The sequence below is a fragment of the Neopsephotus bourkii genome, unplaced genomic scaffold, assembly GCF_033783945.1.
Source record: "Neopsephotus bourkii isolate Nb327-2 ecotype Australia unplaced genomic scaffold, CSIRO-AGI_Nbou_v1 NB_168, whole genome shotgun sequence".
Lineage (NCBI taxonomy): Eukaryota > Metazoa > Chordata > Aves > Psittaciformes > Psittacidae > Neopsephotus > Neopsephotus bourkii.
The window spans coordinates 17,179,178-17,197,125 of record NW_026900684.1 but is presented as its reverse complement, the minus strand read 5'-3'; the positions used below and the strand labels follow the sequence as shown (position 1 = coordinate 17,197,125).

The following is a 17,948-nucleotide window of genomic DNA, read 5'->3' as shown; positions in this document are numbered from 1 at the left end:
GTCAGCGCAGAGCCACAAAGATGATTAAGGGAGTGGAACATCTCCCTTATGAGGAGAGGCTGAGGGAGCTGGGTCTCTTTAGCTTGGAGAAGAGGAGACTGAGGGGTGACCTCATCAATGTTTACAAATATGTAACGGGTGGGAGTCAGGAGGGTGGAGCTAGGTTTTTTCAGTGATGCCCAGTGATAGGACAACGGGCAATGGGTGTAAACTGGAGCATAGGGGGTTCCATGTGAACATAAGGAAAAACTTCTTTACTGTGAGAGTGACAGAGCACTGGGACAGGTTGCCCAGGGAGGTTGTGGAGTCTCTTACGTTGGAGATATTCAAGGCCCGCCTGGACAAGTTCCTGTGTGATGTACTCTAGCTTACCCTGCTCTTGCAGGGGGGTTGGGCTAGATGACCTTTTGATCCCTTCCAACCCTTGGGATTCTGTGATTCTGTGATTCTTTACCCAGTGATGTGATTCAACTCTTTGGATTATATGTTGAATGGCATGAGAATTTTAATAAATGATATTTCATGTGAACATTTAGTTCACGAGATTTCTACTTCCTAGAACTGTGGTGTGCATATCGAACTTCGCACAGGGTGCAGGAAAAATTGTGGATCTCTGAGTGTGTCAGATGAACTGGTCTTTTGTAGGATAGGAAACCCTGACTTTACTGAAGTTAGCATTGAAACTCCCACTGAAGTCAGGGAAGTCAGAATTTTCACCACCATGTCTTAAGTTTCTTGACTTCAGTTCAGTGTAAATCCTAAGGTCAGCTTCTGGTTTTCACTGTAATCCTCTTATGCTGATCTGGTTATGGAGAGAGGCTGGAAGAACTCTTCCACTGTATTTCTGATGTGCAAAGCCTAAGCTCTACATTCATAGAGCCCTTACTGGGGGGTCAGAAGGAGAGTTGCCATGGGAGGACTGGTGCAAGAAAAACCCTTGAAAGTGAGTGAGAGCTGTGTAGCTGTGCAAGGTCACACTTTCTTGGTTGACATCTCTTAAGGAATGTGGTGTAGCACTGCTCCCATTAAGGACTGCATTCTGCAAAGCTTCCTGTGCTTATGGGACTATACTGAATTGCAAATTGCAGTTGGATGTTGCATGCCCAGCAGCCATTAACTTTTCAAGGCCACCTACCTAGGCCAGTCTGCTGCATGTTGTTGATCACAGAACTTCTGTGTCAGATTTATATTCTGTGAAATTTAGTTTTTCTAAAAAGCCCCCAACAACCCTCCACACACACACTCAAATCAAACACAAACAAACAAGAATCTCCTCCAAAACTCCCCTGAACATAAACTGTGATAACCTAGGCTGTGCTTCTCTATGTGATGAAGACAGCTCTGTTGATTCTGGCTAACTGCCAAATAACTTCCCTAGTTGAAATAGATGGAAAAATTTCCATTAGTTTCATTGGGACCAGGTTTGAGCTCTGAAACACTAAACCCACAAATAAAAGTTAATGAAGGAGATTCTATTGGAAAGACAAGGGTCAACCACCGGTTAGGCAGTTAAAGACACAGGCTCAAATACTTGATGCAGTAACTTCATGTCTGTCAGACTTTATCTGGTAGGCTATCATTCTTATTAGCCTGTGAATAGGATGCAGGCTATGTCCGGAAGTGCAGACCCCTCTGCATAGATATATCAAAGACAGGCACATAACCCTTATAGGGATGCCAGTTTATAAACCTTTTCTCATGTGACAGAGGAAAAAGGTTTAAAAGAAAAAAAACCCATGGTAACCACTTTTACTTCTGAAGCCTGGTGATGTACCTTTCCTTTTGTAAGTAGGGGTCAGACCAGTTCTTCAACTGAAAGGAGTTTTTTTCCCTCTTTGATGACACTTTGCCTTTCTCTCCCACCTCCTTTCCCATAGGTGCTTACAGAATTACATTCCAGCCCATAGCTTAACCCTTTCTTGCCCCGTGTGCCGCCAGACCTCCATTCTGCCAGAGAAAGGGGTTTCTGCACTCCAGAACAACTTCTTTATCACCAACCTGATGGATGTCCTGCAACGAACACCAGACAACAGCATTGAAGACTCCTCCATCTTGGAGACTGTCACTGCTGTTGCAGCAGGCAAACCGCTCTCCTGTCCCAATCACGATGGAAATGTAAGTGAGATGAACTCCTGTGATGTATACAGGTACTGATACGTACTGGCTGGTCTGGTTTGTCATAGATATTTTGCTCTAAAAAGATAGGGGGGAATTGGAATCACACTAGTTCTTTGATTTATAATATGCCAACAAAAGACAAGTGATTCTTACAATTAACTCAGATACTTTTAGTGGAGCATTTTAAGGTAGTCAGGATATTATTTCATCTAACCAGTCCTCTTGGATGATACTGTCTTTTAGCACATTTGGTCAAAATTATTGTCCTGTAAGTGCCAAACCTTGTGCTTTTGCCACTATGTGATGGGTTTCCATAACTCTTTTGCTTGTAGAATCAACTATTGTCATGGAAGCCTATGTGCTTGTTTAGTCAGTATGTGGCAGGGACCTTACAAGCTTAACTGAACTGCACACCGGGGCAGTACCAAAAGCTGTGTGAGCATATTACCATGGAGCCAAGTAAAAGGGCTCAGGATGATTTGGGTCAGCGCAGGCTAGAAACAGAGAGCAGTGTTTTTATCTGCAGTGTTTTGTACATCTCACGTATTGGTTCTTGGAGGATGCTTTATTTTTTTTCCTCCACCTACTTTTTTCACCCAGCATCCCTCCCACATACACCCTCAAATCGGATCACTGAATGCGGCGGCAAGTGCTCCCAACTGGGTAAGTGTTCCTAGATTACAAGAACAGCTCTAACTCTGCTTACTTAAGAATTTTCAGTGTTAACCTGTGTGGCTTCATGGTAGGCATATGAGCTCCTGTCTTACAGCCAGGCTTATGCAAATGTGTAAGTAGGCAGCATTGCAAAGCTGAGTGACGCTGTGTTATGAACTGAATGCTGTGCTTCCGTGCAAGCCAAGAAATACGTGCTAGTATTTTAAGACAACTTTCGGGGAACTATTTTATTTGATACTCAGTTTAGGTATAGCAGTTTTATAGGAATAATTTAGCTGATAATTAGTGATTACTTTTATAAAGGAACAGCTCAGTTCTTTTACCTTTACTGACCTGCTGGAATTAGATGGACTTGTAGAACTGATTTGCTGTACACTCTGATTAATGAATAACTGGTATAACTTTTGAATTGTGTGCTATACCTATGTGTGTGTAGTGGTTACTGGTTAATACATTCCTAGTTTTTATTTGCATTTTGTTGTCTGTCCTTAAAATGAATCACAGTTCTTTTCTGACACAGCAATCGTGAAAGGGATCATTTGATTGTGAAATGCAGGAAATGATAAAAATGAAGATATTACTTGGTTTGCATTTTACGTTTTCAGCTGATCATTCTTTGGGTGTACTTAGAAAGAACTGGTTTCCTTACAATTAAAAATGACACCTTATACCACCCTGAGAACTCCTTTCTAGGGAAAGGTGTTTTTAGAAGTCCTCCAAACCCCATGTACTTGCCTTGCCTTGAAACACAGTATGCCCTTTAGGATGCTGAGTAGTGTGTGCTGGGAGTATCTTCTTGCTTCAGTAAGTATCTGGGGGGGTTGGGGATGGGCTGAGGGCGACTCCAGTTTAAAGCTTTGTGGAGCTAGGAAATTAAGAGCTAAAGTGCACACATTAGTCCTTGCAATGGGAGGAGCTGAGATAAGCTTTGGAGAGAACTGCTTGAGGCTGGTCAGTGGGTCTGGCTGAAGGGCAGGGTGTGCAGGGCGAGGTGCTGGGCACATTAGACCTGACTGAGGAAACACATTTCTGCTGGCTTCATGTGTACACAACATGAGGGCACTGTGTGGCAAGTGCCTGGCTGCTAGCACCTTGGCTGGGGGCTTTAGAGAGTGAAAGAGGATTGAGCTGGTAGCTGAAGCAGAATGCCTTTGCAAAACCAGCAGTCATTCTGCTCTCTGTTTAGTTTTTATGTATTACTTGAGGTAGGGCCAGACCCATTGTATTTGTATTATCAAGGGTAAAAATTTACATTAAGTATATTTCATCTAAATATTACCAGATTTTCTTTGCATCAGTCTGGAAATAAGTTTCTATTTAAATATGTCTTTTTTCAGTCTTTCCAGCCATGCTGGATATAAGCCTCTCTGATTAAAATCAAATAGAAAATGATGTGCCAATACTTTCTCATTCTCATGCCTTTCTGCTTGTTACTTAGCCTTCCTCAGGCCATGTACTGTCCCTTCCAGTTGGTCTCTTATTCCCATCACTCATATTTTCCATATGTGTGTGTATCCTATTCCTTCTGCTCACAATCTCTCATCCTCTGTTGTGGCATCTTTGTTGTGTGTATTCTTACAAAAAAATGAAACTTCGCTTGTAGGATCTTAACAAAAGAGATGGTTTCCTGTGCTTGAACTATTAACAAATGCTTCCTCATATGCACCCAACACAAAGCACAAATATATGTTCTTGTTAAACTGAGGTAATAGGGCACATACGTGATGGAACTTTTGAACCTAACAGAAGATTCTTATCTTCTACCTACACGGTAAAATAAGATTGGCTTTATCCTCAGCTGCTAAACGCTGCAGCTCCTGTTGGAAGTTTGGTTTGCAAACATTGATCTACAATCATTTAGGGGCAGGTACAGGAGCCAGACCAGGGAAGGCTGTGAAATTGTAGGTCCATTACTTCATAATATGTAGTAAGTGGTGTAGCCTCTTTGCAGTCACCCATCCTGAAAAGTCCATGCTTGGGCTTTGTTTGAAATTGAGCTGAGAGCCAGCCCAGTGTCTAGGATCTGTGCTTTTATAGGTGCAGTGTATTTTCTGCCTATGGAGTGTAACAAGAGAGCATACCCCATATTAAATTAAATGCTTGGAACAGGAGAGAGTGCCTTATCTCTGACTAGCTTTTTCTCAGAAGATCAGTGAATAGCTTGGAAATTTGACAGGTATAAGATCTCATCTAGAAAAACATTTCCTGAACTTGTTCAGGTGTCACTTACTGCCTGTATGCTTATGTTAGAAAAATAAAGAAGTACCTATCCTTGGTACTGTGATGAAGTGACTTCATAACAGACCTTATAAAACCTCGCTTTTCCTCTTCACCTCTGTACTTCCCACCATGGCACTTAGCTGTGTATCTCATTGTGCAATACTCAGTGTGTCACTGAGGCTAAATAAAAAAATCAGGGTATCAGAGTTAGACTCTTATGAACATTACAGATAACAAACTGAGCTCTCTGCTGGCAAAATTCTGTTCTGCCTGTCACAAAATGGGATACCCATGTTGGACATGGAAGGAAGAGAGGAAAAGCCAGTAAGACGTGTCTGTCTATATTTGGAAATGAACCTCACCTGATCAAGAAGTGCTACACAAAATCTTAGGAAATCAGCTTATCTAGGCACTTGAAGACTGGATCGTATTAATACTGGGGTTTTTTTTTTTCCTTCAGCTATGGCACAATCCCCAGATTTTGATGGGAAACAAAAGCTGCTTCACTCAAAAGATTGTAGTTTGACTGAGGCAAAGATGACTGTTTCTATGCAGACATGCACATTAGATCCTTGTGGCTTTCAAGCTGTTACCATTCTAGCTTATGTGATTGATTCTCTGGTGCTTTAATAAAAAGGAAGGAAGTTTATTAGGCTAAACTTTAATATGCCAATGAGATGCTTTCTTTCCTATATATATTGCTGCAAATATGTTTATTATGAATTGTTCAATAGGAAACAGAAATATTAAATTACCCTAATTGTTGTATCCAAAGATAAAAATAAAGGCTTGTTAAAACATCTTGGACCTGCTCATTAAATTATGAAGAGGCAGAAAGATGAACTTTTGACACTCATTCAAAAGAAATGAAATTTTCTGACTATATAAAAAGACTAAAAAAAAATCCTAATAAGATACATAAAATGTTGCTCCTTTTGGTTGTTTCTGGTTGCAAATTTTTGAAGCCTTTGAAAAGAATTTAAAGCCTAAACTGTTTTTAACTCATTTCCTCTAGGCACAGTAAGACTGCATCACATCTTAGTGCCTACCAAAGTAACTGTGAGGCCTTGAATGATCTACTAATGTGAAACTGCTAAATTCACAGTGACCGGAGTAGTGTTGATAGGGGTTGTCATTGTTTAGAAGGTCTGTTTTGGTTTGGTTTGGTTTTGTTTCCCTGGCTGATATATTTGACCTTACACTGTTTATTTGGAGCAGCTTTTAAATTTTCTCTGAAGTGGCTTACGCAAATGGCCAACAAATGTCTTAAACCCTCATTGTGTGTGAATCCCATATCTTGCGAATGGAGGTAAGAGAGAAGAATGAAAATGAGACACAAAGGAGCTTAAAAGGCAAATCCCTATTAATGCTGATAGCCACATGCAAATCACGGTCTTACTTCACCCTCCTAATTCTCAAGATGTCTTGGAGTAACCAGCTACTTTGCACGGTGCTGTTACAGGTTCCTCTGCTCACCTGAAAACAGCTGTGTCTACACAATCATCTTGTTGTCAACTAACATCTCCAGCCCAGCCATCTTTGTGTGCAAGGTCTAAGTGCCAGAAGCATCAGCTGAGTTATTCAAGAGTCTGATGCTATGCTGTGAATGCAAGAGAGCTGCCAGTGTCTCGCTTTGAAGCATATACTATGAGATTCCTTATGCACTTTTAATAAGCCTAAAATGCTTTGTGCTTGAGGACTTCCTAGCTGTAGAAGAAAGTCTTATGCTGAATTTGCATCTGTGTGCATTATTTTGGGCACAGCACTTTTCTCTTTCTTTCTCTTCATGAACATATTCAGAATTTAGAGTATTTATTACATGCAAAGATCTGGTTTTATCTCCAGAGAGCATCTTACTGGGTACATAACAGCTTGAAACAATCTCTTCCTTTCAAGTTTAGATCAGCACTCTTATTATAATCTCAGATATGAGGTTTTGATGGTTTTAAGGGATTAGTAATGAGATATGGGGATTTTTCTCTGTAGCACATTGATTCATTTAGAGTGGCTTTCTCTAGCAAAAACCCATGCTGTTTGGTGAGCTCCATCAAGGTCATGTTCCTTGGGTGGCCTGGTTATGAAAAACATCCTAAGTCTACACTCTTTTTGGCAGACAGGATGAGGAGGCTAAGGATTGAGTTAGTGAGGGGACTTGAATGCCCTGTTTTTTCGAGTTGTTTCAGAGAGCAGTTGAGAGAGATGCCAAAACTTACTATTACACAGTATAAATATGATGTTAGGGCCTGCCTTGAAGTCCAGCATTCTGTTTCCCAGGCTGCTGTTGTGACAATTTCTGATGCAATGAAATGCATTTAAATCAGCATTTTGTTATGAATATAGAACAGCCATCTTTTAGGCAGGAAATCAGTGGTGGCTAAGAAACGAGAAACTTAGTCTTAGAGCCTGCATAATAACATGAGCTCAAGACCCAGTAAGATGTCCTTTGAGTGACGTTACTGCTGCAGTGTTTGAATTTAGAGTTGTGCACTTTTCCAGGTGATGGAGTTTTACTGCCAGTCCTGTGAGACTGCCATGTGCCGGGAGTGTACAGAAGGAGAGCATGCAGAGCATCCCACGGTACCCCTCAAGGATGTGGTGGAACAACATAAGGCTTCCCTCCAAGTCCAGCTGGATGCTGTCAACAAAAGGTATGGAGACTCCACTGATTATCTTCTATTTTCAGTTCTACCGCTGGCTTTCTGTGTTACCCTGGGTAGATGTGCAATGGACTTTTGCCTGACAGTGACGCTAGCATAAGGAAAAGAAAATCCTTTGAGTACAATGCACTGAAGGGTTAGAGAAAAGTGCTAAAGGTTCCAATCTATCCTTCACAAAACAGAAGCCAGTAGAAATTCAAGTGCCCTCCAAATAAGGGGCATAAAATATTAAGGAGAAAAATACTAGCCAGTCATGAATTTAATGATAAATAAATAATACTGGATGCTTAAAAGACTAATACAAACACTATGGCGGCAGAAAGGCTTAAAAAAAAAGGTGAAAGTGGGATATGTCTAGTTATATCTTCCTGAGCAGATACATTTGCATAAAGGACAGAGGATACAAGGCCTCATAGTCAGAAATGCCTAAAGTCTAATGGATTTCCACAGGGGAGGGCCCTGGCTTAGCCTTACTTTATGAGACCAAAATCACTGTGTGGTTATAAAAGGAATGAACTTACTTCTGGGAAATGACCGAGTTTAAAGCCAGCCTGCTGATGAGATGGTTTCATCAAAGATATCAGAGCAAGGGCCAATGTTTAATGACTTTTGAAACAGCAATCTTCGTAATTTAATCCCTCCCTCAGGCTTCCAGAGATCGACTCAGCACTTCATTTTATATCTGAAATCATACACCAGTTAACCAACCAAAAGGCTAGCATTGTAGATGACATTCATTCCACTTTTGATGAACTCCAGAAGACTTTAAACGTGCGGAAGAGCGTGCTGCTTATGGAACTGGAAGTGAATTATGGCCTTAAACACAAAGTAAGATGCATGTTTTGTTTCCATAAAAACCTATTAATTTAACCAAACAGATTTTACAAATGATGCAGGACACCAGTTTGACCAGTTGTGTCTGAGATCCAGGGGAGAGCTCTGTTTTCCTGAAATCAAGTGCTGCAGAGCCTTGCTTGTGGGTGCCCAGCCTTATAAATGAAATTGAGACCCTGATATGGGCAGGTAGCCCTTTGTGCATGGTGTGTGAAGATCTAAAATGGCCAATACTCTAAGTAGACCTCTGCTTAAAGCCAGCATACAGAGTATAGATGACAATAAGGGAACACCAAAGGAAAGTCTGAAATCCTTGGGCTGCAATCCTATGACTCCCAACCACCTCCCTTCGTGAAGATACATGCCAAACAATTTCTCCTGAAGAACTGAGCAAGGCTTGCTGTTTTGCTTTAAGGCAGTGTTTTCCTTTCAAGAGCCTGCTCACGTATATTATGTTAGATGTCACTCGCTGGAATACATAAAGATTGGAGGGACATCTCACTTTCTCAGGGGAATGCAGACAGCAATAGATTCCAGAGCTGTATTCACTCTCTTATTTCCTATCTGGGTGATCGAATATTTTGCTTTACCCCCTGTATAGTAGACTAAGCTTCAAAGGAAGAGGACAGAAATCTGTGCTTCTGCAAAGAAGAGCTTGTAGCCTGGTTGCATAGGGTTCTTGTTGAGGATTGGTCAGTCTGAATCAGGCAAATGAAATAATTTAGTCCTTGTCTTCCTGGGCATCTTTTTTCTGCTTTATATAAAGAAAGATCTTTTCCCTTAAAGCCTTCAAAAGAAAGTAGCATCAACAGCTGGAGTTTCAAGAGTGCCTGATAATGTTAGCATCTTTGGGCATTCTCTGCAATTACTGAGCAGCTTGAGCATCTCCAGATGTCTGAAGCTGAGGAATGCTGCATTCCTGGATCTGGAACAGGCTAGGTCATTAGGAAGGTATTGGACTGCTGAGCCTGTGAATACGGAGGAATTCTAACATGTGCACAAGATGTGTACTTTCAGGAACACACGGAGCCCAAAACCCTCGGGGCACAGAATTCAGACATCTTCAGAGCTAAGCAGGAGTTGCAGAGCTTTTAGCATCAAAAACTTGGACATAGATCCCAGGTTCCTCTAAATGTATTCAAGATGTCACAAAACCTTATTTTTTTTACCAAGTAAATATACTCAGGGTATGTACAAAGTTCACACAAGATGGAATATGATATTAATTTCTCTTACTGTTTTTAAAGGGATTTAAAATAGTTTGAAACCTATTTTGGGCATCAGAGAACCAAATTTTTACAAAGCTGTAAAGCAATAAAAGAGGCATCTCCCCTGATTGTATAAAAAGAGCTATTGGAATTGGATTTTACTTTTGAATAAATAGTGGTGCTGCAAAATAATGCAAACCCAAATATTCTGTTATTCTGATCACGTACTTTGTAAAAACATAAAAATGAAAGGGCTGCACTTTACTAGAAGAAAGTTGGCTATTCATTTTGAGTTGTGCAATGGACTGAAAGAGGCCTCGTGTAAAATACTCTAAAATACATTTTAAATATTAGCTACGGTAAGATTTAATATTTTCCATCTTTGTAATGAAAGAAAACTATTTTGAGAAAATAATGGGTTTAAAATGTAGCTGCAAATTGTCTTCCTCCTCAGTTTGTGGTTTTTATGCCAGGCATATGGGGTTTTGTCATCCTAGGACTTTATTAGCTAAGCTATCTGTTTAACTACTTGTGTCTTTGAATAAACACAAAGCAGATTCGAAATGCCCTGTATTGAATCCTGAGACTTGCCTAGAAAAACAGATAACTTGAGATTTCAGTGTAGTCTTGAAATCTGTTCATTCTGTTTTGCTTGACAAAGATTTTGTGTTATCACTTTCTCATCAGCCTGGATTTTCTCCAGTGGGTGAAAAGCAGACAGCTTTGTAAAAATCAGAAGAAAAATGCCTTTAGAGCGTGGTGTCATTACATGGTGTGTCTCTGCAAGAGAAGCCATAGCAATAAATACACCCAGTCTCCAAGTTTGCTTTAAATTCAATTGAAAAGTTTGGAAAATATTTACTTTACAGTGATGGTCAACAAAATAACTTGTCTGATGCACAGGAATGTCTGTGCCCTCGTTCTTCTCTGTGGGGAAAAATGTACCACATGTGTGATTGGGTACTTTGTGGATTTCATCAGAGAGTGTTGGGGGTAGCTGGAACATTTGGGTTTTCCCGACTGTCGTGAATTTCTCTTCTAGGTTGTTATAATTCAGGGATCCTTTTCCCAATTCATTGCAAAATTGGTTTTAAACAAAAAGTTAGCCTTGTTCCCAGCCCACACCTAATGATTTTGAGGTCAGTATTGTTTTAAGGATTTTACACCAAGGGACAGAACCAAGCCTATAATAAAAGCTCTTCCTCAGTGTTAAATACAGAGTAGCTGCTTGCTGCCCACCAAAATTTCAGACTATTCAACCCAACTTTTCCCAATATCCACAATCCATCCTTTACATTTTGCTTTCCTGTCTGCTGAAACTAGGGAATCATTTTACCCATTTCTGCTGGAGAGACTTCCTTCTTCACTTATCTAGATCAGGAATCACACTTTCCCTCAAGATGGAGGTACAGTGCCTTCTTGTCTGTCTCCATGGAAGAGCGACCCAAGGTTTCCCTGGGCTCCGAAGAAATTTTCAGGAAGTTTCTTGCAGCCTCCCCTAGTAATGGACCTGTGACTCCAAAATATCTCTACCCCTGTGCATGCAGCTCAATTCCAGTAATTATCTCACTAACTATGAATACTGAGAGGTAGGTGGAGCAGGTGAGGCAACTTAGTGCGGCAGTGGATCTGTGAAGCCTTGAAGACCCAAAACAGGGCATGTGTTTTTGTGTTGCAGCATGTTATTTCAAGAACATGTAGGGGATCAGTGTGGTACTTTTTTGGAAATGAAACTTTAAAATAAACTCTAAAATAAAGCCCTATAAATTGGGTTTCTACAAGGGTCTTCAGATATAAAGCATGCTACATCTTGCTAGGACAGTTCCTGTGACATAATGCTAATCTGGTGTCTGGTAATGTACACAGGTCCTGCAGACACAGCTGGACTCTCTGCTTGAAGGACAAGAAAGCATTAAAAGTTGCAGCAACTTTACAGCCCAAGCCCTCAACCACGGCACTGAAACTGAAGTTCTGCTGGTGAAGAAGCAAATGAGTGACAAGTTGAATGAACTGGCTGAGCGGGACTTCCCGTTGCAGCCCCGTGAAAATGACCAGTTGGACTTCATAGTGGAAACAGAAGGCCTGAAGAAGTCCATTCACAACCTGGGTACTATTTTAACCACCAATGCTGTTGCCTCTGAAACAGTTGCCACAGGTGAGGGACTGAGGCAGACAGTGATCGGACAGCCCATGTCTGTTACCATCACAACTAAGGACAAAGATGGGGAGCTGTGTAAATCTGGGAATGCTTACCTCACTGCTGAACTGAGCACGCCTGATGGGAGTGTAGCAGATGGAGAAATACTTGACAATAAAAATGGTACTTACGAATTTTTGTATACTGTTCAGAAAGAAGGGGACTTCACTTTGTCACTGAGACTTTATGATCAACATATCAAGGGTAGCCCATTCAAACTTAAAGTGGTCAGATCAGCAGATGTGTCCCCTACCACTGAGGGGGTTAAGAGGCGTGTTAAATCTCCTGGCAGTGGTCATGTGAAGCAGAAAGCGGTGAAGAGACCTGCGAGCATGTACAGCACCGGCAAAAGAAAAGAGAATCCCATTGAAGACGATTTGATCTTCAGAATAGGTAGGTGACTTGTCTGCTTCCTACTGATGTGTCTTAAATAGTTCATGGAAACTGACTGAAAAAATCTGGAAGTTGAAGTATTTTAAGGTTAAAGCTGTAAGTAGAGCTGCCTGACAATATCTTTAGGCCTCTTGACTTCTGCTCATATGTAAATTTTAAAAGCACATACTTTAGAAATTCTGTTTGCAGCAATTATTTAATTGGACATTGGATTGAAAAAAGCATATGTCTGATTTGGGATACGGTATTTATTTTACCACCTCTTCTGCACTCTATTGGGCATCCTAAAATGAAAATATAAATAAGATCAATGTTTTAGATTAGATTAAATTGCTTAAAAAAGTTGCATGGCAAGAAGGGAAGTGGGAGTTCTCTTTCTCTAAAGCTGTTGCCCTAGAGATTAATCTAATTCACTGACCTAGAACTATAAATGATAAATCCTGTGGTCATATATAGTTATTTCATTATGCCAGCACAGGACAAAATGATGGTTTCTTTTATTTTTGTTTTTCCCCAACACCTAAATATGTTTGGTTCTTTATATAGTGTAATGTCATCTGTGGACTTCTAATTCTTGGTAAAAATGTAACATCTTGGTGCCATTTACTGGGATTTTCTTTCAGGTCTCTTGATACACGCTTGTTTTAAGCTATATAATAATAATTCATCATTTTAATCGCCTGTACCATGGGCTACTGTATTAATATAATATCTACTTATACAGTTAGAAAATACTTTCATTTTGCAAAATGTGAAGAAATAAAATGTTTTCTAAAGAAAAAAGGCAGATTAATTTTTAATATGTACAAGTCAGGGTTTCAGCAGTGTGTGTTACCGAGTCTGACAACCAGTGAGTAAGGTGGCTTCCTCCTTTGTAGCAGAGAACTGATGGTAGTTAATCCTGGAGGATTTATTAATCATTTTATTGAAAATACATCTGGGCACCATTTGTCAGTTAAATAACCCTGTCCATCTGGATTCTCATCTGTCAGTATTTCTGATAGATTCCTTGCTTTGGTAGAGAGTACATGCAATAACATTATGATTTTCTATCAGAAAATGAATTCAGGAAGCATGCTTTGCTTGCTGAATAGGGAAGTGCAATGTAAGCTTTGAATAAAGCCACCCATAAAATTACCAGCTTTCCCAGATGGCCAGTGCATTTCCTAGAAGATAAAATCATAGAATGGTTTGGGTTGGAAGGGACCTTAAAGCTCATCCAGTCCCAACCCCTGCCATGGGCAGGGACACCTTCCACTAGACCAGGTTGCTCCAAGCCCCATCCAACCTGGCCTTGAGCACTGCCAGTGATGAGCCAGCCACAGCTTCTCTGGCAGCCTGTTCCAATGTCTCACCATCCTCACAGTGAAGAAATTCCTCCTAATATCATTGCTGGTACTGGTAAGAGAATCAGAGGATATGTATAAATGTAGCCTAGATCTTTCTGGGGCCCTGTTTTGAATCAGGGTTAAACAAAATAGTTAAGAATGTCTGGACCCTGTTTAAAAAGACAACATCTCTCTAATTTCTTCTGGAATGGTTGTGACATGTTGTATGCTAGACAGAGCTGGATGGACAGATACAGGCAGAGTCTGTGCGTCCGTAGCAGGTAGGAGCAGGATAGCAAAGCCTGCACAGGTACATTGTGCCTGTGAGTAACAGGAAACCACTGGCTGACACCTTCACTAAGTACCAAGCCCTCTTGTTCACATGTATCAAGCAGTAATTTGTTCCAGTGTGGAAATCATAGATATAAATACTTTAAAAGAGAAAAGGGAAAAAAAAAAGTTATGTCCTGAAATTATTTTAAACCTGTTAATATTCTTGTTTAAAGCTTTTGGTATGGATTAAGTGTTTTCAGCTTGTCATTTCTGCTTCTGTATCCCTTGCTTCTAGTGAGCAATTTCTAGCCTGACTATCAATAGTGGTATGGTTCTGCTTTGGGTTTTGTTGTTGGTTGTCTTTGTTGGATTTTACTTTTGTTTAACTACTCTCTCCAACACACCATAAACTCTAGAAGTCTTAAATGTTTTCCAAAAAGTGCAGTGCCCTTCTTTGTGTCGTGATGCCGTCGTGACCACGTGCTTTGTTTTGGAGTTCTGCCTCCTCCCCTTCTTCACCATTCTATTTCCCCAGAAAAAGAAGGAAAAATAATTAGAATAAGAGCTATGGGTGTCTCAGAGCTTTTGCTTGATGAAACATCTCAGTCAGGAGTGTCCACGTTTGGGATATATGGACAACTGTTTTATTGAAAAACTAAGCTGAGAGTAATGCTTCATCCTATTGCACGTTCACTTCTCAGCCATCATTTCACAGAATGACCCTACATAGAGATGTCCCTCTGGGTTTCTGTGGGCTTATGTATGCATCGTCTGAAAGGTCTCTTAAGCCATTGCAGCTGTAATGCTCTAGGTTTTTACACTCTTCCAAAGTATGCAAAATTAATGAAGACAGGTAAAACTTCTGACATTTTCACAGGGATTGTCTCTATGGATTTAAGAGTTTGTTTAGTTCCAGTTTCAGCTCACTTCGTATTTTTTGATGAGGTAACATAAAATAGTGTTTATCACTGCTTTCCAATACAACTGCATATCTATTTTTAACCCATTGTTGAATTCTTCTGATAGCCCTGGCCAAATCTGGATTTGTAGTTTAAACTGGGCAAGATAAATCTTCTATTTGAGCTGCCAGAAGCTCACACAGCTGTGTTGGAGAATCATACTGTAATATTCCTATTGGCATCCAAGTATGCTGAGTATGCTATTGTATATATGCTGATGTAAGGGCTTTTATGCACAAGTAAATTGATCAGCTCCTAGCAGGAGATTGTTCTTGTGCTAGGATTAACAGAGATAGCATTAATACAACATTAGTACAGTTAAGTGCTTTTGTTCATGGGGAATTGTGCATTGTATCTTTGCCCATTCTGTTATTCATGGCTTTTAAAACAGTATGTGGCTCTATTCAGACATTTTAAGGTCAAACTATTGAGTGCACATTCATGCATTCATGTAATTAATATTTACAAGAACAGAGTATTTCTTGTTTTGTCCTCTTCTCTCTCGATAGTTTGCATCCTTAACATTGAAATTTTTGTTTTAAACAGGAATAATCTCTAACAGGGTGTCCATGCAATGTCTGTGTAGCACGTACTTGGTTTATACAAAAGAAAATGAGAATGTGCTTATGATGCCCAGAAAATAATTGTTGTGCCATGTTTTTTGCTACCTCCGTAAGTGGAAAGGGAAGGCTCTTTTCTGTTACCGTGCTGTTTTGCCTTAGATGCATGCTGAGCAGAGGATAATGGAGGTGAGGGATGTTCACAGTGTCAACAACTTCCACCTTCTCTGGTAAATCTATTCCCTGATCTCTGAAGGAGGATTAAAAGCCATGGGTAGCATGAGTTAGCTACTCTGTCCAGGACCCCATAGCTCTAGCTCTGCTGTGCTATGCCATATGCCTTGGTATTTTTTCTCTACTGGCACTTCTTGTGACTGGGTTCTTTGACACCGTTTAGCAGTAGTGGTACTATTTCCCACTTTAACTTGTTTTTCTCTTCATTTATTTATACTTGGGATTGGCATTAGATACAGCCAGATGGAGAGCTGGTTCTCTGCTAGAAAGTTCAATTTTCCTTTTCCTCTGATTGTGTTTAGTTGTTTATTCAGTCATGTAACTGAGCATCTAAGTTTAGCTGGTACATTTAATGTGTGTAATTCACTCTGATTCTGTGCCTTTAACAGTACCTTCTGTCAGCCTCCTTAGTAGGTGTGGATGTCACCTTCTAGTCTGTTATCAATGCTGAAAGTATATTAGGAGCTCTACATAAAAACCCAAGAACAAGGCCTATGTAATAATTGCTTTAGTGCAGTTTAAAAGCAGGCTTAGGCGGAGTAAAGGGGTTCTTGATCAGGTGTTCCTTCTTTACTTTCCTCTGAAGGCCTCTGCCTGAAGTTCTGTATTAGATTGTCCTGTTTGAAAGGAAGAGAGCTGCCTATAGATATGTATACTTTTTGAGGTTTTTAAAAAATACAAATGGGTTATATGGTTACACATCTTGAAAAAACATTTTCCCAACTGCAGTTAGCTCCCTTCTATAGATGGTCCAGAGAATCCCCAGCGTGGGTGTCGTGGTTTAACCCCAGGCAGACAGCTTTTCACTCACTCCCCCCCTTCTTGCCCTCCCCCTACTCCTGGAGGGACGGAGAGGAGACTCAGAAAGAATGCAACTCCCACGGGTTGAGATAAGAACAGTTTAGTAACTAAGGTGTAACACAAATCATTACTGCTACCACCAATAATAGTAATGATAAAGGAAATAACAAGGGAAGAGAATACACCACCTCAGCACCAGGCGACCGATAACTCGTCCCCCCAGCCCAACCAAGCACTGACTGATACCTCCTCCAACCCTGCAGTCCACTTAGCCCTTCCGGGTAACTCCCAGTTACATCCTGGGCATGACGTGCTGTGGTATGGAATACCTCTTTGGTCAGTTTGGGTCAGGTGTCCTGTCTCTGCTTCCTCCCGGCTTCCCCTCCTCCCTGGCAGAGCATGAGGCTCACAGACAGATTCTGTGCAAAGCAAACTAATACAGATAAGCCCGAACTTCACTACCATCAGTGTGTGGGAGTATCTACAAAGTTTCTACTGCATTATTCATACCTCTTTAAAGGCCACAAACATTGTGTGCCTTCATCCAACAGATTGACTGAATTTAAAATTTAGGTTTGCATGGGAACTTGGGTTAGAAACATTGACATTTATTTTACAGTAAGCACATAGCTTGTTAACAATCTGATTTGGTGCAGTTTTACTAGAGAGCCTTTCGTATTTCAGCTGTGTCTATTATGAGAGATGTCATCACATACTCAGAATGTGTAAGATTTGACTAAATATGGTTTAGTGCTCTGAGGAAAAAAGAAATGAAGGTAGGGAACAAGAAAGCAACTCTTTCATATGTGTCTATGCAGTATGTATATAGACTTCTCCATACTGTTTAGTTTCATTGCTTTTTTCAGTACCACATACAGAGCAGTTCAAAAAGTATTTGAACTGGTGTAAGGAGGAAAGAAACTGTACTTACAGAACAGGTTATGGCTACTTGCAACCTAGAAAGTCTCTCCATTAATCTGTAATCTTTCTGCAGGGTTTTTGTCTTTCTGAATCCATTTCCTTCCTGCTGGGGGCAGTGACATGGTTTTTCTTTGTGTTTTAGGAAGCTGGTAGATCTAGCTCAGCAAGCAGAGAGGTGTGTCATATTTGTAAAACTTGGAAAGAAAAAGACACTCCTATTACTATGATAATCAAAAAATGTACATTGTGCAGCAGGTTTGTCCAGATGCCCAGCACTTACAGAGCAAATTATTATTACAGTTGCATGATGTAATTTTTAACATCTTCTGTAAAGTTAATGGGCTTTTGGTTTGGGGGTTGTTCCCCCCCCCCCTTCCTTCTTTTTGGTGAGATTTAATATGGCTTGTATTGTTCAAGAATAACAGATTGAAATTATGAAGCATTTTCCATGTGCTAGATTGTCTTGAGCTGAAAATGGATGCTTTTTGTTGAAAGCATATCTTCAAAGTGAAATTAACTGATTTGTGCAGGCTACGCTCAGTAATACCAGAAGGAATTAGATAATGCTAA

The 17,948-nt window shown here is 40.4% G+C and overlaps 1 protein-coding gene across 13 annotated transcripts in view; it reads left to right on the top strand.

Annotated features, from left to right (window-relative positions):
• Nucleotides 1-17,948, top strand: part of TRIM2 (tripartite motif containing 2) — an 88,145-nt gene that overhangs the window by 50,675 nt on the left and 19,522 nt on the right. For all 13 annotated transcript variants that reach the window (XM_061373902.1, XM_061373893.1, XM_061373860.1 and 10 more), the window contains exons 3-6: nt 1,878-2,115; nt 7,510-7,661; nt 8,318-8,498; nt 11,579-12,302. In XM_061373902.1, the coding sequence (XP_061229886.1) occupies nt 1,878-2,115; nt 7,510-7,661; nt 8,318-8,498; nt 11,579-12,302 (1,295 nt within the window). The remainder of the gene's footprint in view (nt 1-1,877; nt 2,116-7,509; nt 7,662-8,317; nt 8,499-11,578; nt 12,303-17,948) is intronic.